This window comes from Histoplasma capsulatum, genomic scaffold (assembly GCF_000149585.1).
Source record: "Histoplasma capsulatum NAm1 scaffold_9 genomic scaffold, whole genome shotgun sequence".
NCBI lineage: Eukaryota > Fungi > Ascomycota > Eurotiomycetes > Onygenales > Ajellomycetaceae > Histoplasma > Histoplasma mississippiense.
The window spans coordinates 252341-278138 of record NW_001813974.1 but is presented as its reverse complement, the minus strand read 5'-3'; the positions used below and the strand labels follow the sequence as shown (position 1 = coordinate 278138).

Here is a 25798-nt window from a genome sequence, read left to right as displayed (position 1 = left end):
GCTTGTTTGGTGGTTGCATGGAATATTGTAATCCAATAACAATAGAGGCTGCTGAAGAATACGAACCATACTGAGCCACTGACTGCACTTCAAGCGTCGGACGGAAGTGTCTTGCACAAGGGCCAATATAGGTCAGCGGATTGTCCCGGGATGCATGCCCCATCCTGGCATTGATTGTGAAGCATTCTGCAATGGTGGAGGAATAATGATAAATAATCTAGCGATGGCCGAAGGCCGAAGGAAGGCCGAGGCCGACTTGGCAGCATCGGGCCAAGCCTGGATAGATCATGCAAGCATTAAAGCATCTTGTTTTCTTCCGCAATGTTGAAATCAGCCAACTATCACACCTCATAATACCGGTAAAACTTTGTCAGCATTCAATGGAAGAATTTAGCAGCTGGTTTTCTGGGAGGCATTTTGTGTTTAGGAAAGCCTGCCACAATATCACGGGCTCCGGTTTCCCGTCGATTTGGTCTATGATCTAAGAGAGCAGTGTGATAAGATCGCGAAAGAACAAAGTGCAGGCATGCGAGGCTATCACCCTCATGGTTCATCAGTTTATCCTTACATCAGTGGTATCTTTCGACGAAACCCCGCTGGCTGCCTCCCAGTGTGACATCGCGGTAGAATTCATATGATATATCAAGTCTCACCTGAACACGATCAAATGTTACCTACCTGCCTATGCCGCAGGATGGTTTGGTATTCTTCAATAACTATATATTTTCTCATAGAGTTGGCGGTACCTTTCAATGATATTATTTTTGCGGCGCTTCGTCCTACAGGGCCTGCTGCGTTTCGTGGAACTGATTGCCTGGGCATAAATGATGAGCTTCATGTATGGAAGCATCACTGATGGGGGAAATATTTGGAGATATTGATGTCATGAGCATCTGGTTCTCTGCTCCACCAGGCCCCTATCGCTTCTCCCCCTCCCATACCTAGTATCCCGTGTCAAGTCTCCATATTTAAACCCCTTCAAACCACTTATGCGCCAACGCCTCGCGAGCTGTGATCCTCTTTGCTGGATCGAAATTTGTAATGGAGCAAATGAGACTTTTAAAAATCTTCATCAGCTCCCTTCCAAAGTGAAAATGGTTTGCGCGGGTTTTCTTTATCGAAACCATCCCGAATGATCTTAAAAACCTGGACCCAGGGGTTCTCATCACCCAGATAGTTCAAAAACCCAGCTATCCCGTCTGCATCCGCAAAGTATGAGATTTGGCGCTCAATCACAATAGATAACGGGTCTACGCCTTCGTCCAACTCCTCTTCCCCCACAGCGAGAATAACGCGTTTATGCACCGCGTAAATGCACTAAAATCGTCAGTGGAAAAGCCCCATTGGCCGCAAAAACTAATAGCTGTCGAGACTCACTACAAGCGCAAAGGAGAATATATCAGAAGGCTTATTCACAGGCCCTTTGGCATGGGCTTCGGGGCTTCTCCACACTGGGTTGCCGGCCTGTTTTCCAATTATCGCTGATCCAGGAGGGATGTCTGCGGAATCTTCCAAATCGCCAAGTTGCACTCTTTCAATGAGGATACCATCCTTCTGGGCCTGCCAGTCAACAAAAAAAATTGTCGGCCTTAATATCTACTAGGAGTAAGTGATCACCATCATAAGAAGGGAGGGGGTGTATGGTTGGTTACCTACCGGTATTGACAATATCCTGATCATGGAGTTCTGCAATTCCACGAAGAGCGTCTTTGAGTATCCTTTTTGTGGTTTCAAGAGGCAAGTCCTTCTGGACAAGATGCAGGACGTGGTCTGCCAGATACTCAAAAACAAACATTGACTTCTTGGGAATTGTATCTTGACAGAGACGGACGTGGTAAGCGCTGCCACGAAGCCTATTATTTACATCCTCGGGGTCTTCAAAATTAACCGGGTGAATGTATTTCAATACGTACTTACGGCCACCCGCACTGAGGAAGCAGTGAGTAAGCAAAGTTATTATCATAATTATACAAGAGGAAATAGCTTCAATCTACCTGGCAAGGCCAACCCAGCGAGGGGGCAAGGTTTCTTCTTGAAGAACTCGTTCAATTTTATAATTGCGACCAGACTCGCCGATATACTCACGAGAGTCTACGTGGGCAGTCGACATTGTGCCTGTCTTGCGATAGAGGGTGGCTTTCGGCAAAGCCGGTTTGCAGCCCGGAAGATTCAGCACAAATAGGTTTGAATGTATGCATCGGTTCCCGTAAGAGCGGAGCGGGAGACAAGAAAGGTTACCAAGTGGCGGCATGAAGGCGAATTAATAGGGAATGGCTTTGCAATTGAGTCTCCAGTTGACATCAGGAATTTGGGGATTCTCCGCCTCTTGCTTGAACCGATCGCAGGAGCAAGGTGTACCCTGACTGATTGGTGTTGGTCTAACAGGGTTTCCTTCACATTTGCCACTTGGAACTAAAGTAGCGGAAATCAATTCAAACCCAGAGACGAATGTCGGGAGTAGTGGGGAGAGATGGGGAGAAGAGGATACCAGGGATGCCTCCAAAGAGACGAAAGGGATTGCCTACAAGGAAGCCTCATCAAGAAGCGAAGAGGGTCAAAACTCTCAGGGAAAAGGGAAAACGTTTCGGAGATCGAAGAATCCAATTATAACGTACAACCTATAATCGACTGCCCCTAGAATGACACCACTGGCAGCCAGAATGTTGATAAAAAGATTGTCCTTGTAATAGGAAGCGGGTAAGTTAATCATTGATCCGAGAAGCATTAGCGCCCAGTCCACTCGGAATTTCATAGTTACAGATTCATCCAGGCAAGCTTACATCGGAGGCGCACTTCACGACGAAGTTCAATGGTGTGCAGTATATCCCTTGCCGTGCTAGTGTAAAAGCCGATATTTTCTGCAATGTTCGACGCTCAATCGCCTGCTAGGCGGCGGCAAAAAGCAAAGCTTTCATCTGAATCTCTGTCATCAATTTTGGTGACTCCTAGATGTTTCTCGTATCCCCCTTGCTCATATAGCCGGAGCAGCATATTTGCATCGTGTCTCTGCTCCTCAGTTGCACGTTGCTTCTGCTCAGTTACTGCGATGCAATTCAGCTGATCGGGAGAGCCAAAACAAACTGTGTGACTTTAAAGCAGTCATTCATCAATACTGAATTTATGAGTTCAGGCCTTGCTATTGTCAGAACGTTCTTGCCTAACTACAGAAGGATTCTCTCTTCCATACCTCGCCTTTTCATTATAAATCATAAGCCCTCTTGAATCTACAGCATTTCCATTGAGGTGACCTGCTAGTTTTCTCATCCAGTAACAGCTTAGCATGGTATAGACAGAAGCAACATGTCCATTGCAACCCAAAAAAGTGCATACAACCTTGAAGCACAGCTGGAGCCTCAAGGATCCCCAATCTTTTCTCAGTTTTGCCATGACACCTCTTTTCACCGCATCAAGCTTCACCCCCGCTTCGTCGATTAGGTGGTGTTCTCTTGCCGATTATGCGCTCTACTCATATTCCTCGTAGAGCATACCGCATCAGTGGCAAGGACGAGACCTTGGGTGGCAGGACGAACAAGCTTCTTCCTATTCGCCACAGAGCATGCGAAGGATTGCTTGGGCGTGGTGAAATGAAATCCACTCAGATTGATAGAAAAGCGCGTCTGGCACACGCTGCCATTTGCACATTTAGTGATCTGCATGTGCGCACGACTGGACATGACTTCAACGAATGCCGCATATGCCAGCGTGGAAGATGTTATCCACGAAACTGGCGCTCAACTGCTGGGGATGAAAGGAATGCATTTCACAACACACATGCGGTAGTTATACGGGCAATTGAGAGTTCGATGCCTGATGGTTCACATGAACAGCGAGGGACGAAGGCACCGCTCATTGGGAAGAATTTGTGCGCAATGGAGAATGAAGAAACCATCCAGAGCCGGAAGGAATGCAGGGGATATAGATATAAACTGCAGGGCTTGCCCAGCAGCAAGCGCGAAAAGAAAATGACGTGCGAGAAAAGCATAATAGCTAATTTCGCATTTTTAAACTTTTCATTAGGTTTTGGGATCCAACCAAATCATCGATAATCGAATTTTAACTTTTATAAGCTTCAATATTCTGTGGAATAAGAAGTTATTATTTAATTGGTCTGTTTCAATGCATTGAAATATCTAAACCCATACTCCGAATCACAATCTATTGAGTATTGAGAAGGGGTTGTATCTGCCACGACCAAGCGCGCCACTATAACACTGGGCCAAGCTACCGAGAGAAGATAATGGGGGATGGTTAATCCTCTATGATTATGGCGGAAGCTTGATAATCTCATCTCTCACGGAGAACTGATACGTGGTATGCTAAAATATCGCATCCGCCGCCTCTAGCCGCCATGCTGGGCGCTGGCGTCCATTCCCTTCAACGCTAGTTTGTTGCTTTTGAGGAAATCGATATGAAGGAGACGAACCCAGTAGTTCAGTTTTCACCCTGAGGTTTGGCCAAAGATATCAACTGTCGGGATGTTTGTTAGCATCCTGGTGCTCATCCCAGCGAATATTTTTCCGGGTGGTTTCCCTCCCGGCAATAGCAGAGTTGAGTACAATTGTCTTATACTAAGAGCGAGCGGAAGATACGGGAAGAGTTGCTGCAGGTTTTGGAGGTTCTGAAGAAGTGGGCTACGAGGAATTTCGCAGGAGGATTGAGGAACGGGGAACGGGCGTCTATTCTCGCGTGGATTGCCGGTGTGGGGGAAATGCTTGATGAAGAACGGAAGCTGGAGGAGATAGAGATGCAGAGGCGGTCGAGCTTTATTTGGGCTAACTAATGGGGAATGGTATAACTAGTTGTCACAACTCAGAGCCCAGGATCTTGGTCATTTTGCTTTCCGGTGATTCTTTGTTCAAGATACACCTTCTATCTCCATTCCACAAAAGTAATATGACAAATGGGGCGGAGGGTCAATTCTTGGGACAGGAAACACAGACGATGAAGGGCTTTATAAACATTGGAAGAGGAGGCCTCCGCTGAATGGACACAATATAAATATAGGAGGTATAGGAGTTGGCACCCCTGGTGCCCCTTAATACCATGCGATCTGACCCTTCTAGAGAGTTACAACCAACCAACCCATCCTCCGTCATTTTGCGTTTATATTATTTTTATAGATGACTTGATCCCTTCAGTCCTACTGTGCTAGTATCCAACAACATCCTGAGTTTGTAATATATGCAGGAACTTAAGGCGTAATAAGCTACGACGTCAGCATTAGTTCCTGGAGCAGTCCGTACTGTGCGCAGAGTTACTTAGAACAGAGGACAGCAATGAATGAATCATTCACTTGTAGATCAGAGCTGTCTTTAAGACTTCGGCATCGCCGGCTATTTGGAGCATTTCATTCCCCCGCAGTTCGAAACATAACCACCTACAGACATCCTAGTAGGCCTGACAGAAAACCTCTCCAGTGTCGATGACGCTATCTATATAGATGTTTAAGGTTGAGTCAAACAGATTGAGGACAACACGGACACCGCTGTCGCACAACCCCGCCGTTTCGTCTGACAAGGTAGATTGTCTGAAACGACGGCTCAGAGCAATAACAGCAACACTGAGTGAGTATTCCGAGGGACGGGGGTATGGATGACCATATATAAATTATACATCTACTGAGTTAGTGCTTCAAACCAGCGGCGTCACCACACCCACCAGCTGACCAGTTTTCACATGGTACAGTACGTCTTTCTTCTTCTCCGCTATTTAGCTGTCTCGGACATATATCTGCGATCTGAGATGGACGAGCGAGGGAGGAAGCCGGAAGCCGGCGTTGGGCTATTCCCCGCTGTTGTTTTTGCCATGATGACCATCAGCATTGATTGGGTTTCAACGGCAGCATGGGGATGCCGGGGCGTTGTGTACTTCTATACATGATTACATGAGGTATTGCTTGTATCCGGCCAGCAAAACTGGCTTCAGTCGGAGACTACCTTGTTGGGTGCAGATGCAGATAGCTCGTTGGCCAGAATCGGAGAGTTTGAGCTGCTAGTTACCAGTTAGATCGTGGTCTGATAGGCACGGACGACAGTTGGGGAGCTTAATGCGGTGCGGGGTATGGATGTATCTATGACTGAAGCTGTACGGAGTAGGAGGGGTGATATGATGACACTTGCAGTAGCTTGTGATGGGTGATTGTTAACTAGTTAGTTAACCACTAGTTAAACCTTTGTCAGGAAGCGTTCAAAAGGAACAGGACGCATTGATTGCTGAGATTGTGTTGGGACAATAGCGAGACGAGACCTCCACAGCTCCGCCAACCGTATCCCAGTAGCTGGGTAGCTAGCTAGATCTCTATGCCATCCTCTCTTCTATACTGGCCACAGCTTGCTGGATGCCGCGTTGGTTTAAAGTTCCGGCCAAGCCAGCTAAGTAGTTAACGCCCTGTGCCCCTCGATAGCTTGGATATTCAAGCACTGCATAGATCACTGGATAGTTGGATAGCTGGATAGCTGGATAACGCCGGACTGCGCTGCCGACCTTGCCGAGTCTGGTCTCGAGACTCTCGAGAGCTCCCAGAGCTATATCAAACCGACAGACTGACCTGGCTGGACCTGGCTGGGCTGGACTGGCGGCAAACAAAGCCAAAATATTAGATAACTAACGTGACTCACCACCCAACGAACTCATCCACCCAACGAACTCCTATTTTTTCCATGAATCCCTGCAACTCTTCAACTTCAACCACCCACCATGCCACCCAACGAAGCAATTATAGAGCAAGCGATCGCTCAATTGAATCGACAATTGATTCCTAAATATGCTGAGGTTGCAAAGGAATTCGGAATCAATCGCGTTACCTTGATGCGGCGGTTCAAAGGTCAACAGGTCTCCAGAACAGAGGCAACATCAGTCTACTGTCAGAATCTCACAAATACTGAAGAACAACACCTCCTATTTCATATTAATCAGTTATCCGATCGCGGCTTCCCTGTGACACCTCAAATACTGCGCAATTTTGTATTTGAGATCACCAAAATGCAAGTAGAAATCAACTGAGTGTCTTGCTTTTGTGAGCGGCATAAAGCAAAGATCAAGAGCATCTATCTTCGTGCTCTGGATCAAAAGAGAAAGCAGGCAGATAATAGCTACTATTTTGAACACTTCTTTACTCTTGTAATTGCAGTTTTTTTGCTTCTTTTCGTGTGCAATTCCATGAGCTTTTTGCTGACTTCTATTGAATAGTTGCAGGAGAAGATCAAGCAGTATAATATTCTACCTCAGAACACCTACAATTTCAATGAAAAAGGCTTTCTTCTTGGCCTCCTTCATACCCTCAAGCGAATTGTTTCTATAGAAGCTCTCAAATGGAAGCATACAATTGAAGCAGTGCAGAATGGCAGTAGAGAATTCATTTCTCTACTTGCCGGTATTTGTGCAGATGGAACTACAATTCCACCTGCACTCATTTACCGCGGGGAATCAAGAGATATGCAAGATACATGGCTTGAAGATTTTGATCCTAAAAAGGATCAGGCATACTTCGCTGCTTCAGAAAATGGATGAAGTAATGATGAATATGGGTTAACCTGGCTGAAACAGGTGTTTGATCCTCATACAAAGCAAAAAGCAAGAAATCATTACCGCCTGCTTATATTAGATGGCCATTCATCTCATATAAATATGGCATTCATTGATTATGCGGATCAGAATCGAATTTTGCTTGCTATTCTTCCCCCCCACTCTACACACTGTTTACAGCCGCTAGATGTTGGAATATTTGACCCACTTGCAAAGGCATAATCAGATCAACTAGATTTCTATACACATTCTGGCTATGGCTTTATTCAGACTACAAAGTGAGATTTTTGGCGATTATTTCATGCTGCATGGGAAATCTCTACAACTGCGGAAAATATCAAATCTGCCTTCATAGCCACTGGCATACATCCTATAGATCCTGCCCGCGTTCTCAAAAAGATTCAACCACGTCCACTTACACCCCCGGAACTGCTTAAGCAGCGTACACCTACATCTATATGAGCTTTGCGAGGTCTGATAAAGCAGGCAAGTCAACGTCACCGCCGACTTTCAGTTGATATTAAAAAAATTCTCCGTGCTGGGGAGAATATTGCTCTGGACAGAGAGGTTCTCTTAATAGAGAATAAGAATCTTCAGACTGCTCTAAATAATGAGAGAAGGCGACGCAAACGGGGTAAGCGTATGGGGTTGCTTAATCCATCAAATCCCTCACTTGCTCGATTCTTTTCTCCCACAAAGGTGCAGGCCGCGAGGGAGCAAGCAGATGCTAATGAAACTGCGAAAATCGATGATCAGGCAAGCAAGGAGGATATGAAGCTTCAACGAGCGATTCTTCATGAGCAAAAGCAGGCAGAGCTCATGGAGCGGAAGGAACAACGTGAGAAGGAATGTTTAGAAGCTGCTCAACACCATGAGGAGGCCAAAGCTGCAGCTGCAGCTAAACATTGTATAGAGAAGCAACGGTGAGATGAACAGAAGCTTCAACTGCAAAAAGAGAAGGAAGAACATGCTGCTAAACATCATGAAGCACAGTTGGCAAAGAAGGCACTCACGGAGGCCTCAAAGAGGCCTACAAGAAGATCAACAGTGGGCTCAAAACACCGTAGAAGCTCTATACAACCTTCTAAAAGCGGTAATAAGTGCCGCACGCAGGCCCCCCCAGTGGAATCAAATGATATTCCTTCTCTGAAACCTTCTACGCCGCGATCCGATTCAACCGTTTCAAAACCACGAGTTCAACGTTCCGGGCGGAATATTAGGCCAAGCAATCGTTCTCTGAATTAATCATGTATATTTATATGATGTATTCTACATATAGTTTTAATCTTTAATAAATAATATTAATATCTTCTTGCATTGTTGTGCTACAGTTGAAAATTAACGGCTCTATAGAGCGCTTTTTGGAGTTCGTTGGGTGGATGAGTTCGTTGGGTGGTGAGTCACGTTAACTAACTTAACTGCTGATCTCATGACGGCCAGCATGATCGATCGACTCTGCTGGCTTCAAGTTCTGCTCCTGCGAGTGGTCCCGCAGCAATGCCGAATATCCGCCAGCTATTGTGTATCGGATCTCTTCCCCGGTGGCAATCCTCGACATCGCTGTTCAAGTTCCTATTCCCCCAATGTACTCCGTACAGTAAGCTCCCCTTCACAGCTGGTCGGATGCACGTCAAACCAGCGTCATGCCAGCCATCCCAGCCAATGACGTCGGCCGCCCGCCTCAGCCAAACCCGCGGTATCTGTCTCCTGTATCCCTTCCCGCCCCGGCCGCTGTTCTGGATTCTGGGTACATCGGCAGCGATAACTGTGGATGGCGGTTTGGCTTTCGCCGACTCGCCCGGTTACGCATTGAACCTTCACCTCAGGCCGTGTGAGCACTTGACCCCAACCGGCATGCTGTGGCTCTTGCTTCCAAAATCCCCTCAGGCTCTATGACGTGATGCATTGCATAGGGTTTGGGACTTTTCTTTTTTTTTTTTTTCTTTTTGTTCTCTGCTGTCGAATTTTGCGCTATAGACTTGCGGTACGCCATTGTTGGGGCCAGGGATGGGATATAAAGAGTTTGCCCGCCTCCCTGGTCCAGCGAGTACCTGCGTTTCTATTTTATTCTTATCGGTTGATATATACATATGTGTGTATATACAAGTATACTATATATCTGTGGTTCTTTGCATATATCCCTTATACTCTATCTAATCTTGGAATAACCCCTGATTCCAGCGCAGGGCATCAGAGACCCAGAGACGGTTTATATTTATTATTTAATTGCGATTTATCATAGCCATTCTCATATACCCAAGTCCGACGTCCACCTCTGTCTTCATCTCCTTGATACCTGCAACAGCGGCAAGCGACAATGGCTCTCCTCGACACCGCCATGCGCGGCCTGCTCTTCTGCGCCCGCTTGCTCCAGTGGTGCAGCGCCGTGATCGTCATGGGCATCGTGGCCTTCTTCCTCCACAAGGGGCCGAAGGGCCAACATCTGAAATACGAGATCGTTATCGTGCGTTGCATATATCCATCTCTAGAATATTGGTCGAGGTACTAACAGAACCCAGGCTGTATTATCCGTTGCCTTCTTCCTGCCCGGCCTGCTCTCCGCCTTCATTCCCGCCGTGGGCAAGATCGCCTTCCCGATTGATATCATCTTCTCCTATCTGTATGTCTCCGCTTTTCTGCTTTTATACCCTCTCATTTCTACAACGACAGAATAGTAATCATGACCCGGCTAACAACCGCCACCAGCTGGTTAACCTCCTTTATCTTCACCGCGCAAGACTACAACCTGGGCGTCTGTGGTCTCAACGCGCCCCCTGGCGGCCGCTGCTCGCTCAAGCATGCTCTCGAAGCCTTCACCTTCTTGGCATTGTATGATAGTCCCTGCTCCCATCCAGCTCCCTTTCCCCCTTTTCCCCTTCCACCTTTTCCGCTTTCCTCTCTCCCCATGTATACGAGCATAGTTAACGTGTATTTTGACTTCAGTTTCGGCTGCCTCGCCTCCGCGATGCTCGAGATCTATAACCTGTGGGCATACCACAAGTCGCGTTCTGTGACGGCACATCCCACGAAGGAGGTGCCGCGGCAGTCGGCGGAGACGGAGGGGACGGCGGCTGTGTAGTATTTTTTTTTTTTTGTTTAATTTTTGTGTATCCCGGTTTGAATTGAATGGAATACGAAATATGATATGAAAATGATGTATGAACAATGTATGCGGTGACGGTGTGCGTGAGTGGCGTGGCTGGTGGCATATAGGTGAAAGTGAAAGGGCTAGTGGTAATATTCTGCTCTTGATTTATTTATATCCCGCCTGGGCTCTGGTTTTGGTTTCCCTTGATGTTGACATGGGTTATGGATGGATGGCTGGCAATGGCTTGACGAGCTATGCGAATGCGAGGTGAAGGTCGGGTGGGACGGATCTAGGTTGTTGTATTGTGTACTTTGTCTTGATACCTAACTAATTCCCCCAAATCCCCAATCTGACTCGTTTACAGCTTACTTGTTGAGCTGGTAACTTTTTGCAAAGAAAGGTTTCTGCAGTTGGAAATTGGAATCGATATCGACGCGGAGTCCGTTTTGGAAATCTGCGTAGGTTGCGCCGTGATAAGTTGTCGTACCCCTGATCCGTATGTGCACCTGAGTCGGAGGAAGGCAGGGAGGGAGTGGAAAGACTATTTATTTCCTCTCATTTTCCTCTCATCCGTTCTCTTCTTTTTTTTTTTTTTTTTTTTTTTTCCATTTCACATTTCTTCGTGCTGTGGTACAGTTGCGGCGATAACATATACTGTGAGACCGTGAACATTACTGAAGGCGATATTTAGTCCCCGACCTTGCCATCTTCATTTCCCTCGTCGGCCCGGGGAGACGTATATCTCCATTAAATACACGCTGGCTGAACAAACCCGTTAGGGGTTCAATATGTCAAGTTCGCTGAGTGGCGCTGCTGCCTCGATCCAGAGGGCTTTTGTGCTCTCGATAGTTATATCGACATGAAACATACTACCGGCATGGTGCTGGTGGTGATTGAGCTCTTTTGCCTCAGTGGCCAACAGAATATATAAAAAATAAAGGGCAAGTTACAGTTAACGATTGAATTCAACCTGTACATCCATTCCAAGGCCCTTCAAAACAAAACACTTTCCCCGTCCTTTGGACAATCGCTTTATAAAAGGGAGACATCTTATCCAAATCACAAAGTTACATACCAATGTGCAAAAAAAGTAAAAATAAAAAATAAAAATGACATTGAAATTGAAACTGAAACAAAAAAAAAAAAACAAGATTCAAAAGACATAAACACCGGCGCCTTCCACCCCCCCTCCCCCCCCGCGCCACCCCGCTCCCTTTACAACAACAAAGAAGCCCCACCCAAAATAAACCCCAGGAACACAGCTGTTAAAATAGCAGCCCCAATCTGATCGCCCACAGTGATCGGCCTCGTAGCAATCTCCGGCAATAAATCGCCCCTGACGAACCCCGCGCCCACGTCAACCTTACTCGTCCCGTTCGTCTTCGCCGACACGGGCAGCGGCGCGCGCCGGACCAGCAGCCCCTGAATCACCTCGAGCGCCGCCATCAGCTGCCCCAGCCCTGCGCTGCCCTCGAAGCGGCCGACATTCCACCTCTGCGAGCACTGCGCGCCGTTGGTGCCGATGGTGCAAGCGCTGGCGGCGCCGGCGGCAGAGGCGCGCAGGATCGGCAAGAGCCGCGCCGTCGTGAAGGGGCAAATTTGCATCGTGGCGGCCATCCAGCGCGCGAGGTAGGCTTTGAAGGAGAGCTGGTCGGTTGTGCATTTGTTGTGGGCTTCGCAGGTGGGTTCGTAGAGGACGTTGGAGCCTTTGTGGATGAAGATGTGGAGGGCGTTGATGATGTTTTGCAGGCGGGTTCTCCATATCTCGCTGCCGTTGGTCTGTTTGGAGGGGCGAGGTGGAAGGGGGGGGGTAAGAGTGGAGGTTAGCCTTTGTTTTTTCTAGACAATAGATGGCAGATGGGTTGGGTGGAAAGGGTATGGAGCCGGGATTTGACACTAACGAATTGATACATATGAGCTGCGCCCAGCATAAATATGCCCGCGTTATACGTCCATCGGTTGCGATTGAGCTGCGAGCAGTTCTTCAAGTCATCCGTGCCGTCCAGGAAATAATAGTCGGGCGTAATCAGACCAATTCGTTGCACCCACTCCCACGTCTTTTCCGCCCAAGCTGCATACGTATGGTTGTTCGTATAGGTCGCCAGCCGCGCCGCGATGTTGAAGAAGCACCCGTTCGAGATGGTATTCTTGTAGTTGAAGCCTTTGTTGAAGCGGAAGATCTGCCATTTAAGGCCCCCGCCGCACGTCTCCATGTCCCAGCGCGCTGCCTGTGAGTTAAAGGTGCCCTGCACCAGGGTGAGCCACTGCGGCTGGTCGGGCGGCGGGTCGGTGAATCTCCGCTCTGCGGCGGCCATGGCGGCTAGAGCCCAGAAGCATTGGTCGTCGTTGCCCTCGACTCTCGTCTGGTTGGCCGGCATGAAGTTCTGGGTCTCGCTGGCCTGGTGCAGCATGGCTTGTATGATGATATTGTTGTACGTCGAGTCGCCGGTGTAGAACCAGTAGTCGATCAAGGAACCAAACATCGCCCCGGCCTCCCACCAGTAGTATGGCGGCGGGAGGTATCCGGGAACACCTCCAGGTCGATCGCCGGTGTAGTAGTGTCTCACCCCTGCTGCGAGGACTCGGGCTGTCATTACGACGGAGTCTAGTTGATGTCGTGTATGTGGTGTGAGTGGATGTGGATGCTCTTGGACTACAGATATATTCGAAGGGGTCCAAAGGGGGGGGGGGGGGGGTTAATACCATCATTGTCGAGGTCCACATCAATGCCATGTATGGGAAGGGCGAGCAGCAGCAGGTGGAGGAAAGTCGAGATAATTGACATTGACTGCCGTGACCCAGCTGGAGACGGTGGCCGAGATGGGTACGCTTGTACCTGCATCCTAGAGACACAATTGAGGTAAGATGCCGCCAACTAAAGGACGGCTGTTTCGTACACAACGCCTGAGAGGTCGCGGCGAAGACGACAAGGAATTTATACCAGCATTGTCTCTCAGTCCAATGCGTGGATTGCATGTGGGATGCATCATATCGGCAATGCAGATGGCTGGCCGTTTGAATGAAGAATATCAAAGCTCAGACAAAGCAGCCATGGATGGGCTGTTCGAAAGACGTTTCATATCTATATTTCTCATACACCATCCATCCATGGATAGCAAAAGGTCCCAGCCAACAAAAATAAGCCTTTCTAAGCATCGCCGAACCTCTTTTGGCAGCGTTAGTATGCTGTGGTTGGGTCTGCGATATCCTGCTGGGTGGAGAAGTGGCCATTAGTTACTCGGGGCACGGCAAATGGTAAAAGTTGGGGATCATTCATGAGCATTGAGTTATGCTGAACGGCAAGCCGAAGGAGTAGTAAAAATGCCATACCGCGCATTTATGTGCAAGAAGGTATATTCCACAGGAATGACAACGGCGATCTCATCGTCTAGCTGCGAGGCGCCCTGAGCGTCTTCAACTTCCCCGTCGCCCGCCTTGGTTTGGCCAATGTCTGATGCAGATGGGCAATACAAACGTGAAGCCAATGAAGGATCATGAAATCGCTGGTAAAAAACATACGGTGATCGTGCCTCGCGGCCAGGAGAGGGAAGAGCTGTAGAGTAGCCGTAGTAGTAGTATAGATATACAGTATCCACCTATCTCTTTAATGATATGTGACAACCTGGGTGGCTTACTATTTATACCGCGGTTCTGACAGATAGCGACGAGCAGGCAAGGTACATCTTTTCATTTCTCATAGTGAAGAATGATTTATTGTATACTCATATTTTATGTTACCTTTTTACATCATTGGTTATTTATTTATTTATTTATTTCTTCTTTCCTCTAGCGTTTCTCTTTCAAACATAAATCAAGCATCCGTGGCAATCACCAATATACTCAAAAATAAAAATACGAAATCTGAAAAAGCAGAACAGAAGCTGGAAAAATTAAAACAAAAAAAAAAAAGGAAATAACAATCACCCCTTTAAATCTACTCTGTAAAATGACAGTCGTCAAGCGGCGCGTATGGCCCCCACCCTTCCTCCTCCGCCATTCTAAGTACCCCGTTGTGATCCTCCCCGGGCCGCCCACTAAGCGTATCCACAAGCTCCTTCAGCCCCATCCAAAAATTATTCGTCGGTCTCCGACGCACCCAGTCCGTATCCGTCTCCTCTAGTCCGCCCCTCCCCGAAGCATCGGGCCCCATCGGCCCAAACACAACCTCACTCCCCTTAATCCCGATAACGACGCTGGACATCGGATCCGCCGCAATGGACTCCCCACTGCGCCCAAAGAACGTCTCCATGTGCTCGATGCATTTTATCGCCATGCGCAGCGCCCGCACGCGGTCCATCGGCGACGGCTTCCCGCCCTGTTGGAAGTGACCGGGAACGGCGGCCCGGGACTCGAAGCGCCCATGCGCTTCCTCTTTGATCATGTCGGCAATTACCTGGGTGGTGTAGGTGGCCGAGGCGCGCTCGTTGCGGAGGATGATCTTCCCCGCGTGGCTGGCGCCGCGGTCTGTCGCAAAGTTGTGGCGTAGGTATTCGATGTCTCGCGAGAGCATTTTGATGTCGATTCCCTCCTCGGGGATGTAGACGGCGTACGCTCCGACGGCAAGGCCGGCCATGACGGCTATGTAACCTGAGCGGCCGCCTTGGGTTTCAATGACGAAGACCCGTCGGCGGGAAGAGGAGGCAGATTGGCGAATTACGTCGCAGAAGTTGATGAGCGTGTTGAGACAGGTGTCGCTGCCGAGGGAGTATTCAGTACCCGGGACGTTGTTGGAGATGGTCGCCGGGAGGATGACGAGAGGAATTCGGAAAGCGGGATACTGATCACGAGCTTTGCGGAGCTGGCTTACTGCCGTGAAGGCTTCAAAACCACCGATGACGAAAAGGGCATCGAACTTGTACAGCTCGAAGCATTCGGCGGTCTTGGGCATGTCTTCGGAGGGGAGGCCGCGGTTTGTGCCGATTTCGGAACCGCCTTCATTTACCCATGAGTCTGACTCGAGCCATGAAACTTCCCGGACGGAACCCAGAGGCTTATCCGCGTGGTGCCGGCATAAGCCTGGAAAACCATTGTATATCGCAATTGGCGTGTGACCTCGGGCGATACAATAGGCGACAGCTGCGCGTGTTGCGGGATTCATTCCACCAGCAGGTGCACCAACATGGATAATTGCGATTCGCATACGCTGAGTCGAGGATTTCATGTTAGCGAAATAAAAAATAAATTGAAATAAATAATATTTTTAAATAAAACTAATACAGAACGAAACAAAAAAAATAAGAATTTAAAGAAGACATTTAAATTAAACTTACTTTATTTTCTGGTAACTGCAACTTTGGATGGTGAGGGGTTGCCGTATTGATATACGCCCTGTGATAGGCTTTGAATTCCGCGTCTCGCATATCCAAGGCCGTCGCAAAATCTTTGTCCATGATGGCCTGGGTCACTTGCTTCGTGACGCGAACAGCTTCGACAAGGGATGTCGGCTCGATTTTGTTTTCTCTGATGGTTATGATAGGTGAGGGAGACCCGGGTTTAGCTTCCAAAACAGCTTTGACAGCTTCTACCCCCTGAAGTGTGCCCAGCCACCGATCGTAGGCGCATGCGGGCCCTCCTCGCTGTGTGTGGCCGAGAACCGTGACCCGAGTATCAAGTTTCAGCCTGCTGCTCAGAAGGTCCTTCACTGATCCAGATGTTATCTTATTAAGGTTACTATCCTGAGCACCTTCAGCAACGATAACGATGGTCCGGCGTTTGCCTCGTTTTCGATTCTACATATTCAAATGAGAAATTAGTTTAGCAAGGTATGTATGCATGCGCATTGCACCAGCACCAGCACAAACCTGAGTGATAATTTCACACATGTCTCCTTCCCAACCATCTCGTGGCGGCCTCTCTGGAATGAACAACCAGTCCGCCCCTGTGCTGATGGCCGACATCATAGCCAACCACCCGCAATGTCGTCCCATCACTTCAATCACAAATCCGCGCTGATGGGAAGCTGCGGTATCGAATACCTCATCAACAGCCTCGCATATGCGGTGGAGTGATGAATAACAGCCAATAGTGGCATCCGTTGTTGACATATCGTTGTCAATTGAACCCACAACACCAACGATATTGAGGCAATGGTATGGCTTCACCTCGTCCGGGGTCAACTCCCCCTTCTCCACCAACTCGGCCAATAAGCCAGGCCACTCTCCCCGGAAGATATCCGCACCGGTCAAACTGCCATCTCCACCACAGACGACGAGCGCATCGATTCCACGCACAACCAGATTTTTAGCAGCACGCATGCGCCCCTCTCGCGTCATGAAGCTCATGCTGCGAGCAGAGCCAATTAGAGTACCCCCCCGCGACAACCAGCCGCGCACATCTTCCCAGTACATCCGCCGGATCAACTCCCCGCCCTGCACAAGGCCTTCATAGCCTTCGTGGATAGCGTAGGCCTCACAGCCACAGTGGGTAGACATGCGGACGACCGCGCGGACCACACCATTCATCCCAGGGGCATCCCCGCCACTTGTGAGCACAGCGATACGGCGACGCTTGGATGCCATGGTTTTGATTAGCCGATAAAGTATGAAGAGTATCGGATTGCCAGGCAATAATAGGTTATTTCCTTGCAGCGGCTAACAGTTTACTTATGCTGGGTAGCTATATATCAACGACCCCCAGTCTCGATCAAAGCAGGAGGAGGGGTAGGGGGCAGGGGGGTTAGTTGTGATGCAACTCCAAGAAATTGAGCCAGCAAATTCCTCTAATTCCAAACTGTATAGCGGGTCAGCGCAAACACAGCAATCTAGGCATGTACAAGAGACATAATTGCAAAAAACCACCGACTGAAGTGTTGATTGAACAAGTTGTACTCGAACCAGTCAATGAGGGCGTCATGATGACTAAGCATAAGCTCTGGGCGATCTGTTGGAGCTACTACACAAGCCCTATCCCACGTGACCCACACACATATATTAGCTCGCCACTAGATAGATAAACAACCAACCAAGGTTAAACCCTCTCACAGGTTATGAAGCCCTTGCACTTCTACGAAGCGATAACTTGCGATAATCTTTTGTTAAATAACCTATTCATTTTGATACCCTGATACCTCAATATCTTCAACGATAATCAAATGCTAGTTAGTACGCGAGGAACCAACCGTGACGAAACGCCAGAGAACCAGATAACCCCTGGAACCTTTCCAACACCGATAACCACGCGAAGACCACGATATCACGCCATAGAACGCGAAGAGATGGCAGATCAAGATGAAGCCGCAGTGCTGAGGCATCGTATTGCTCAGTTAGATGATGAACTACGCCAGATGAGAGCTGCTAGCACCCCTGCTGCTGCTGCTGCTGCCCATGATGGCAGTGAACTAAGCCCTGACCTTGCTGCTCACCTGCGTGATCAAGGTGATACCCCTGCCTTAAGCAGAGTCCTTCAAGAATTCTGGGAACGCGTCAAATTCATTCAAAAACCAGCATTTCTAAAATCAGCATCTAATTACCCGATTTGAAAGGAAGAGATTCAGCTTGCTATCAAGCTATCTCATACAAAAGATATCCTCACCATCAAGCCTTTGGAAAATGCCAGTAAGAATATGAAATAATACTGAGAGAAATGCAACTTCTGACTATACAACTTTATATGATCTTCAATTTTTATTGAAATCAAATTTGTTTTTATTATATCTCAAGATTCTCTGAGTTCTGCTGCTTTATAAACCATTATAGAAGCGTTTTTTTTTTCAAAAAGAATGAAGATTTAAAGAGTTCATTTATTTAAAAAATTCTATAATATCACAGCTGTCATTTATGAGGAATCTAATCGCTTTTTTATAAAACGTCTTTTAATAATTCATGTTGAATATATCTGTCTTGAATATGAAATTTTCAATTTCATATTGTTTGATAAACTTCTCAACAGTCTCACCAAGAGCTGATTCTCATTTGTCAATGATTGTATAAATCATGCGGTAAAAAATGATAATATCAGATCATTTGAAAACAGTTTTCTTGATCTTTACAATGATATATTACTTCACTTAATATTAGATGACAAGAATGTCAATTCTACTATCAATTATATAAAAAATAATAAAAACATTAAGAAAGGAAAAAATAAAAAGAATAAGAATATTAAAAAATACATTCATTGTGAAAAAAATAATTATAAAAAAACTTACTGCTGAATTAAACATTCAGAGCAAATGTTTGAGAGATTTTATAAAAAATTTATACACATCATCACTGAGAAGATTAATTCTATGATAAAGAATATATTTTAAATTCTTTAAAAGGAAGAAAATGTTATAAAATTCAAAGGTTGAATTTCATAAAAGATTGTTATTGTAATGAGTTAATATTTATTAATAATTAATTTATATAATCAACTTTTTTTCTGCATTCATTCATTTTTGTTATTATAATTCTGTATAATTTTCAATGTTCTTTTATTCTGAGTTTTACATTTATATAATCTTTAACAATTCTTCTGTATAATTTTTAATTTTTTTTTTATTTTATATTTTATACTTGTGTAATTTCTAACAATTCTTTTATATAACTTTTAATATTCTTCTGCTTCACATTTCATTGTAAGATGGTTTTTAATATTTTTTCATTTTAATTTTTTTTTAATAAAAACTTTTTTCATACAATGTTTTCTTCTAATCTCTTTTCTCTTTTTTTTCATAATCAATTTGTAATCTGTATGTAGAATAGTATTAGATTGTTAATTGAAATATGTTTTTTACATTATGAATTGATTTTTTTGCATTTAAAATTTAAATGTTTTATTATTAATTTTTATATCTAAGTGCATTGTTTACAGATCTGAGTGTCTAATTATTACAAAAGATTTTTTATAAATTTGAATGGTTTTATTATTAATTATATAAATTTGTGAGGGGTGATGACAGTATGAAAAGTAAATAGTAGAAGATAATTGTGGCCAAAACCTCACCCACATTTCCTTTTTGAGTGGGTCCCACCCAAACGATATTTTCATCGCAATGATATTTTTCAATTATTCCTCAACTATTCTATACTATTATTATTCAAATATTAATATCTCAACTACAATATGACTAAATTTTGTCAAATCACTGAAGATCACATTCTAGACATCTATAAATGCAATACAACTCAAAAAATCAAACCTCTGTTATGTGAATATAAGGTCAGCTATTAAGCCCTCCGCAGAAGGATTCAGAGAGTCAACTCATGAACAAAAAACAAGTCAATCAATTGTTTATTGAATTCCACACAAAAAGAGGCCTTAAAAGCATAGATTGCACAGTTGGATAAGACTGATCAACCCTCCACCATTGAAGTGATTCAAAAATACATGAATTCAATCCTTGTAAAGTGTCATATAGATTCTGCAAATCCTCCTCCCACTGTTGGCCACAACTGGCTCTATAGATTCATCAAACACTTTGATGATTATGAGTGAATTACATAGTGTTCAATGGATCCAAAATGAGTGTCTGCAGAGGATATTGGGCTTATAAAGATGTGATTTGACAGATTGGAGATTACAATAAAGCAATACAGCATTCTACCCACAGATTGCTATAATATGAATGAGATTGGATTTTAAGAGGGTCAAGGACACGCAGAGTGAGTCATTATAGCCTTTAAAAAAGCAAATGCAGTTTTATCCTCATCCTTTTCACAGTCATTAAACACAGTAATAGAGTGTATATTCACAGATGGAGAGGTTCTTCCACTCTGTGTGATCTTGTGAGGTAAGAATCTATTAAAAGATTGGATTACATTTACAAACCTCTCTGATTCCCAGCTTCTAACTACCTCTCCTACTGGCTATACAAATGATGAGATTGGGTATCAATGGCTGCTTCATTTTGATCACTATTCAAAGAAATGACAGGTTGGTGGATATAGACTTCTTCTTGTAAATAATCATGACTCTCATCTAACCCACAAATTCATTACTTATTGCAATAAAAACAACATCATATTATACACCTTTCATTCTCACACTATGCATATTCTACAACCTCTGGATGGTCTACGCTTTCACCAATATAAGCACTTCTATGCCAAAGCAGTCAATCAAGCAACCCGTGAAGGATTTCAACAATTTGACAAGCAAGAATTCCTATATAATCTACCCGCAATCTGTAAAGATGTGTTCAAACCAACCACTATTATACACAGCTTCTCCAACCGCGGAATCTTTCCTTATAACCCTGATCTTGTTCTTGACAAATTAGGGGCCCGCCTTCCTGCTGTTCCAGATCTACAGATTTAAAATGACAACAAAATTGCAAAATTACAGTCATCATCCTCAGTGGCATCCCCACCAAAGAATATACATGATCTCCGACATAATATTACAAAGGCAAAAGACGCGTTGGAGGATATTGAGAACTATCTTAATGACAGTTCTTCTAAGTTGAGTCATCGTCTTCAGAATATATTTACAGGGAGCTTAATACAGGCGGAACTCAACACTCAATGTGAGTGCGATCTCAATCAACTTCTTATAGCTCATCAATGTCAAAAAGAAAAAAGATCACGAAAACAGATTAATATAGAAGGAATGATGAATGTCAAGAATGCCAAAGGCCAGATTGCAAAGTGTAAAGCAGAAGATACACAGAAATCTATCAATTGAATACAATGAGAGCTTGCAGCAGCTGCATAAGTGCCAGGCACACAGGCAGCTGAACAAGCTTTGATTGCCAATATTTTGAATCATTCAGATGAAGAAGGTATTGAGGATGTAGATAATGAGCTTTTTACTATAGATAGACGGAAGAGGGTGTAGACAAAAAGAGTGCTGCTCAGGCATTCAAGGAATGGTGGAGAAGTCAACCCTCAACAGATCTATATGTTTTCTCGGATGGATCAGAACAGAGCCTTGACAACAGCAGGCAGGTGGGCTATGGCTTCATAGTCTATCAGGGAAATAAACAGTTGGCCAGCTTCTCAGCTGCGCTGAGCCCTATGTCACATGTCTTCGACGCTGAGGCAGTTGGTGCCTGCCGGGCATTAGAGTGCGCCGTGAAGCTCCTACCTTGTGTCACAGAGGACAGCAGCAACCCTCAGATCTAGCTCTGCCTCGACAACACCTCAGTCATCTGGGGCATACGGGGCAGTGCAGCAGCCTCCTCAAACTGGGCCTACAACCGCTGCCATGAGCTCCTCAGACAGCACAATGTCGGCCTGAAATGGGCTCCTGGGCATATGGGGATAGAGGGCAATGAGGAAGCAGACCGCTTGGCTAAGCGGGCAGTCTCATCCACTGCAGCCCCAGCCTATGGTCTCGAGGCCACACCCACAGTCAGTGGGGTCCGCACAGTGGCCAAGCAGCTCAGTCAAGAGACAAGGCGAAAGTGGTGGAGTGGAGCCTGTGGCAAGCTCTCTGACTGGTACCGGGGCTGGAGTTTCAGCAGGCCGACTGTGGAATACCAAGTGAAGGCCCCTCCGGAGCTCACCATGCCACGGCATGCCCTTCACCGCTGGCTCGCACTCCGCTCCTCTCATGGGGACTTCTCCTGGTACCACAGGCGTTTCCAGCATGCAGATGCGAGGCTCACCTGTGTCTGTGGACACAACAAGAGCCCAGAACATTTGGTGCTCTGTCGACACTCACAGAGGCACTTTCTTCACTGGCCCAAGAGGCCAGCAGCACGGCCACACAACCGGGCGACAGCTGTTGCCTATCTAGGGTCTCTGACCCCTACAGACTTTGTAGAACTGCTGGACTGCACGCAGTTCTACACACGGTACTGCACAAGGTAACGCAGCCGGCTGGCTGCAAACCATCTGACAACCCCCGCAGCAGTTCCACGAGGCCGGCCTGCTGAGTACACCCACGGTAGCTAGTGCAACTGCCAGGGACATCACAGTCTATGCAGACAGTACAGATAGCACAACTAGGCTCATCTGTCTCAATTAGCTGTGGTGTAATCAGTACAGTCTACGTGTCTGACTCAGCTGATATGGTTTTGACTGCCGGCATTGTATCTACGCGTACTCTGCTTTGTTTTCCTCTCATTTGCCCTTGTCTCTATCGGCTCAAATGCTTCTTCTTCCTTCTTTCCTTTGCTCTCTCTGTCATTCTCTGCTCTTTTCCTTTCACAACCTTCTTCAGTGCTCTCTCCTCTCTTTTCCCCCGGGTCTGTGCCAGGTCACGTGACTGCAAGGTGTTGCAGGTGACACAGTCTTTCCTTCACCTCTCTCTTTTATTCTTTTCATTTCAGAACACACACTTTCCCTCTCTTTCTTTCATTATTTATCTTGTCTGTCTTTCTTCTGATGTTAGAAGCACAGACAGCTTTCTGATCAACTGAGAGAGGTATCCCTCTCTGCTCACTATAAAGCCTTCCAGGCACGGCAGCGGCGGTCCCCTCAGGGAACCACACTATAGCCCCACCATGAATGGCCATACGTCGGGCCAGAAGTGGATGCGCAGCTCAGAAAAATCCTTTGCAATGAGCTGAGTCTTCTCAAGAGTTGCCACCTGGATTCTGTTTTCTCTCTCTCTTTGTGTACATAGAAATCTCTCCAGCGTAGCACGTCTCCATGCCCTTCGGGAGGCTTCTGAAACACGGGCGCTGCCCGTGTTTTCTCCGGGACGTTAAATCTATACATACATACATACATACATGGGTTGCAGAACACTGGTTGATATATAATCTTCTTGAGTCTCGAATTTAAATCAATGATTTTGTCGGAACTAACAAAGTCCGAATATTGTCCCAATTACTGAATATCAATAAAATAAAATTAGTTTCTGGTGACTGGGACCGTTGGGCTGCAGCGTGACCAGGAGATATAATGATTGAACCCGAATTTGTGTATTATCACCCCGCTCGTGATCGCCAGAAAAATGAGAAGCAGAAACAGCGTGGTACAACTCAGTGGAGAGTTGACCCCGGGCTATGGAAACATGTCTCACATGGAGCAGAAATATACCGGGTTCTTCAGAAAACACAGGGTTCTGCTGTCCTTGTATTCCTGGGGATGATTGATTTGAAACTGATCCTTTTTCTCCATGGTGCTGGGGACATCCGCCATATGCTTCTCATGGGTTGGGCCGGGGAGAGTATAGACAAAGTCAAATTCTCAACGCTGAATGATGAAATCTCCAAGTCGGAGAGGGAAATCCGTATGCTGGGAGTGGTGCATAAGGACCTGCGGCCTGCCAACATGTTATGGAATAACGAACTGCGCCGGGTTCAGAGGCAAACAGAAGGGAAATGACAGGACAGAAGATTGAAGGGGTGGATGGTGATAGCGGGTGGCGTACATTAATTCTAAATGGGAATAGCCGACCTTCCTCAAAATACGATTTCAATCCCCCTGTTTTGTTCGCGCTTATTACCATTCCGTCGCGATCAAATAATTAACTACGCTGTAGGATTCATCTTCGCCTGGTTCCTTGCTCGGCGGTTCTATCCGCTACCATAATCCTCCCTTTGATTATATATATCAGCATCTTTTCCTAGCGAGTTATAACTTCCTAACAATTCTGCATTTTTATTCCCCTGTTTGCTTCCCATCACATAATATTAGCATACCAACCTAATTTTTTTCCCCTTACCAGCTCCTAGTTAATCTCAACTCAACAGTCTTTTATACCGTCAAAATGGCGGGACTTTCACAAGAAGATCGCATCATTATCAAGAACCATCCTCTAACCAACTTGGTTAACCGTTTACAAGACGCGCTTCAGGAAGCTGAAAGAATATATGAGTCGCGTCTAATTTCCTACAATGGCGCTGTTGATAGCCTTGACCCACTCTATCGAAATGTGATTTCCGAACTCGTCTATACTTTGCAGGGAGAGGGTGCAGCCTACAGCCTTCCATCGCGGTTAAATGATGGGGACGTGGCGTCTGATCTAGCACAATTATTCAAGCGCCTCCGAAAGGCAAAAGGAAATTTCAGGTACGACGACTACCATCCGCTGGTGCACCTGGTTATTCAAAGGCCTCCCACTGAATCCCAGAATGCTGAACCCTGGAACTTCGATGTCTGGAAAGCTGTATTTAACCTCATTGACAACATCCCTCGATCAACTCCTCCGACGAGCATCCCACCCTCCTATGACAGCACGCCAGTCAAATCCACCTCATCATCGCAGAAAGGCTCCGAGCAGACGCGTAAGTTGGTGAATCCAAGAATCTTTGAGGAGATATGTGGCTGCACATTTTCAAACATTGAGGGCTTCTTTGAGAAATATTTTGAGGAGAAGAACTGGAGCAGCAAAGCAGATGCCATCTGTCGACGTGTGCTGGCCCCAACCAGTGATGGTAATTGGGCCCAGTTTCCCGATCCTCCTACACAGAACAATGTCCTCGCCTGGTGGTTTCATTTTCAAAAAGACCTTCTCTCAGAATCACGCGGCACCTACTACACCACAGCGAGCAAAGCGGATCTTACTGGTTCAAAGGCGGAACGGCAAGTCGACCTTCTTTTGCGAGCTAGGGATGGGACCCCCTCACGAAACAAACACGACTGGAGAGGCATCCTGGTAGTTGGCGAGCTCAAAAAATCCACAGAGGAGATCAAGACCAAGGGCACTCTGCTTCAGATGAGCCGCTACGTGCGCGAGGTCTTTACCGCCCAGCCCACCCGGCGGTTCATCCACGCGTTTGCCGTCTGCGGGACCAAGATGGAGGCGTGGGTGTTCGACCGTTCGGGTCCCTATAGCTCCGGCGTCATCGACGTCTACAAGGACTCAAGACGGTTCTTTCAGGTGCTTGTTGGCTACACCATGATGAGTGATGAGGAACTAGGACTGGATAGTTTTATTGCTAGGGATGAAGACGGCAACAAATCAATAACTGTCAAAGGGCCTGGAACTCTAGATGAAAAAGTGCTGCAGCTGGGTGAAATACTTTCCTTTCAACATGCCATCGTGTGTCGCGGGACCACATGTTTTCTCACAAACGATGGACAAGGCGTAGCTAAATTCTCATGGGTGTCGGACAAGCGGCGGCCGGAGGTGGAACTCCTTGAGCTAGCATGTCAAAAGAATGTCCAAGGAGTTGCAAGGATCATCGGTCACAGTACCATCACCAGCATCGCCGACATGCGCTGCAGTCTGACATTCGACAAGCGCCACCACTTCAAAAGCGCACCCCCCAGCGCAACCTCCTCATTTCATCAATCTCAGCCGCTCATCGAGCCGCGCCGCTTAGATATCCGTCGAAAGTCATCTTTCCAGGAAACGCAGATCCCCGGA

At 46.4% G+C, this 25798-nt stretch overlaps 10 protein-coding genes across 10 annotated transcripts in view; 7 read left to right on the top strand and 3 right to left on the bottom strand.

The window, feature by feature from the left end:
* Nucleotides 1–1356: 1356 nt before the first annotated feature.
* HCAG_07557 (predicted protein) lies at nt 1357–2110 on the bottom strand (the record flags this gene model as incomplete). The annotated part of the gene is made up of 3 exons (XM_001537198.1): nt 1357–1588; nt 1653–1853; nt 1995–2110. 3 exons carry the CDS (start codon nt 2108–2110, stop codon nt 1357–1359), a joined length of 549 nt encoding a protein of 182 aa, XP_001537248.1.
* Nucleotides 2111–6696: 4586 nt separating this feature from the next.
* On the top strand, nt 6697–7509 carry HCAG_07556 (predicted protein; the record flags this gene model as incomplete). The annotated part of the gene is made up of 2 exons (XM_001537197.1): nt 6697–6987; nt 7189–7509. The coding sequence occupies 2 exons, from the start codon at nt 6697–6699 to the stop codon at nt 7507–7509; spliced, it is 612 nt and encodes a 203-aa protein (XP_001537247.1).
* Nucleotides 7510–8134: 625 nt separating this feature from the next.
* Nucleotides 8135–8591, top strand: HCAG_07555 (predicted protein; the record flags this gene model as incomplete). The annotated part of the gene is made up of 3 exons (XM_001537196.1): nt 8135–8158; nt 8281–8447; nt 8513–8591. The coding sequence occupies 3 exons, from the start codon at nt 8135–8137 to the stop codon at nt 8589–8591; spliced, it is 270 nt and encodes an 89-aa protein (XP_001537246.1).
* A 1250-nt stretch (nt 8592–9841) lies between these two features.
* On the top strand, nt 9842–10603 carry HCAG_07554 (predicted protein; the record flags this gene model as incomplete). Its single annotated transcript, XM_001537195.1, has 4 exons — nt 9842–9988; nt 10044–10144; nt 10231–10353; nt 10468–10603. The coding sequence occupies 4 exons, from the start codon at nt 9842–9844 to the stop codon at nt 10601–10603; spliced, it is 507 nt and encodes a 168-aa protein (XP_001537245.1).
* Nucleotides 10604–11827: 1224 nt separating this feature from the next.
* On the bottom strand, nt 11828–13588 carry HCAG_07553 (predicted protein; the record flags this gene model as incomplete). Its single annotated transcript, XM_001537194.1, has 3 exons — nt 11828–12391; nt 12514–13217; nt 13510–13588. 3 exons carry the CDS (start codon nt 13586–13588, stop codon nt 11828–11830), a joined length of 1347 nt encoding a protein of 448 aa, XP_001537244.1.
* A 958-nt stretch (nt 13589–14546) lies between these two features.
* On the bottom strand, nt 14547–17130 carry HCAG_07552 (6-phosphofructokinase; the record flags this gene model as incomplete). The annotated part of the gene is made up of 3 exons (XM_001537193.1): nt 14547–15755; nt 15883–16341; nt 16414–17130. 3 exons carry the CDS (start codon nt 17128–17130, stop codon nt 14547–14549), a joined length of 2385 nt encoding a protein of 794 aa, XP_001537243.1.
* Nucleotides 17131–21305: 4175 nt separating this feature from the next.
* On the top strand, nt 21306–22347 carry HCAG_07551 (predicted protein; the record flags this gene model as incomplete). Its single annotated transcript, XM_001537192.1, has 3 exons — nt 21306–21314; nt 21355–21576; nt 21658–22347. 3 exons carry the CDS (start codon nt 21306–21308, stop codon nt 22345–22347), a joined length of 921 nt encoding a protein of 306 aa, XP_001537242.1.
* A 1038-nt stretch (nt 22348–23385) lies between these two features.
* Nucleotides 23386–23811, top strand: HCAG_07550 (predicted protein; the record flags this gene model as incomplete). Its single annotated transcript, XM_001537191.1, has 1 exon — nt 23386–23811. One exon carries the CDS (start codon nt 23386–23388, stop codon nt 23809–23811), a length of 426 nt encoding a protein of 141 aa, XP_001537241.1.
* A 385-nt stretch (nt 23812–24196) lies between these two features.
* HCAG_07549 (predicted protein) lies at nt 24197–25038 on the top strand (the record flags this gene model as incomplete). Its single annotated transcript, XM_001537190.1, has 2 exons — nt 24197–24713; nt 25004–25038. 2 exons carry the CDS (start codon nt 24197–24199, stop codon nt 25036–25038), a joined length of 552 nt encoding a protein of 183 aa, XP_001537240.1.
* A 425-nt stretch (nt 25039–25463) lies between these two features.
* The window catches only part of HCAG_07548 (predicted protein), a gene marked incomplete at both ends in the record, with an annotated part of 4388 nt that continues 4053 nt past the window's right edge, over nt 25464–25798 (top strand). The window contains one exon of the mRNA XM_001537189.1: nt 25464–25471. Within this exon, the coding sequence (XP_001537239.1) occupies nt 25464–25471 (8 nt within the window). The remainder of the gene's footprint in view (nt 25472–25798) is intronic.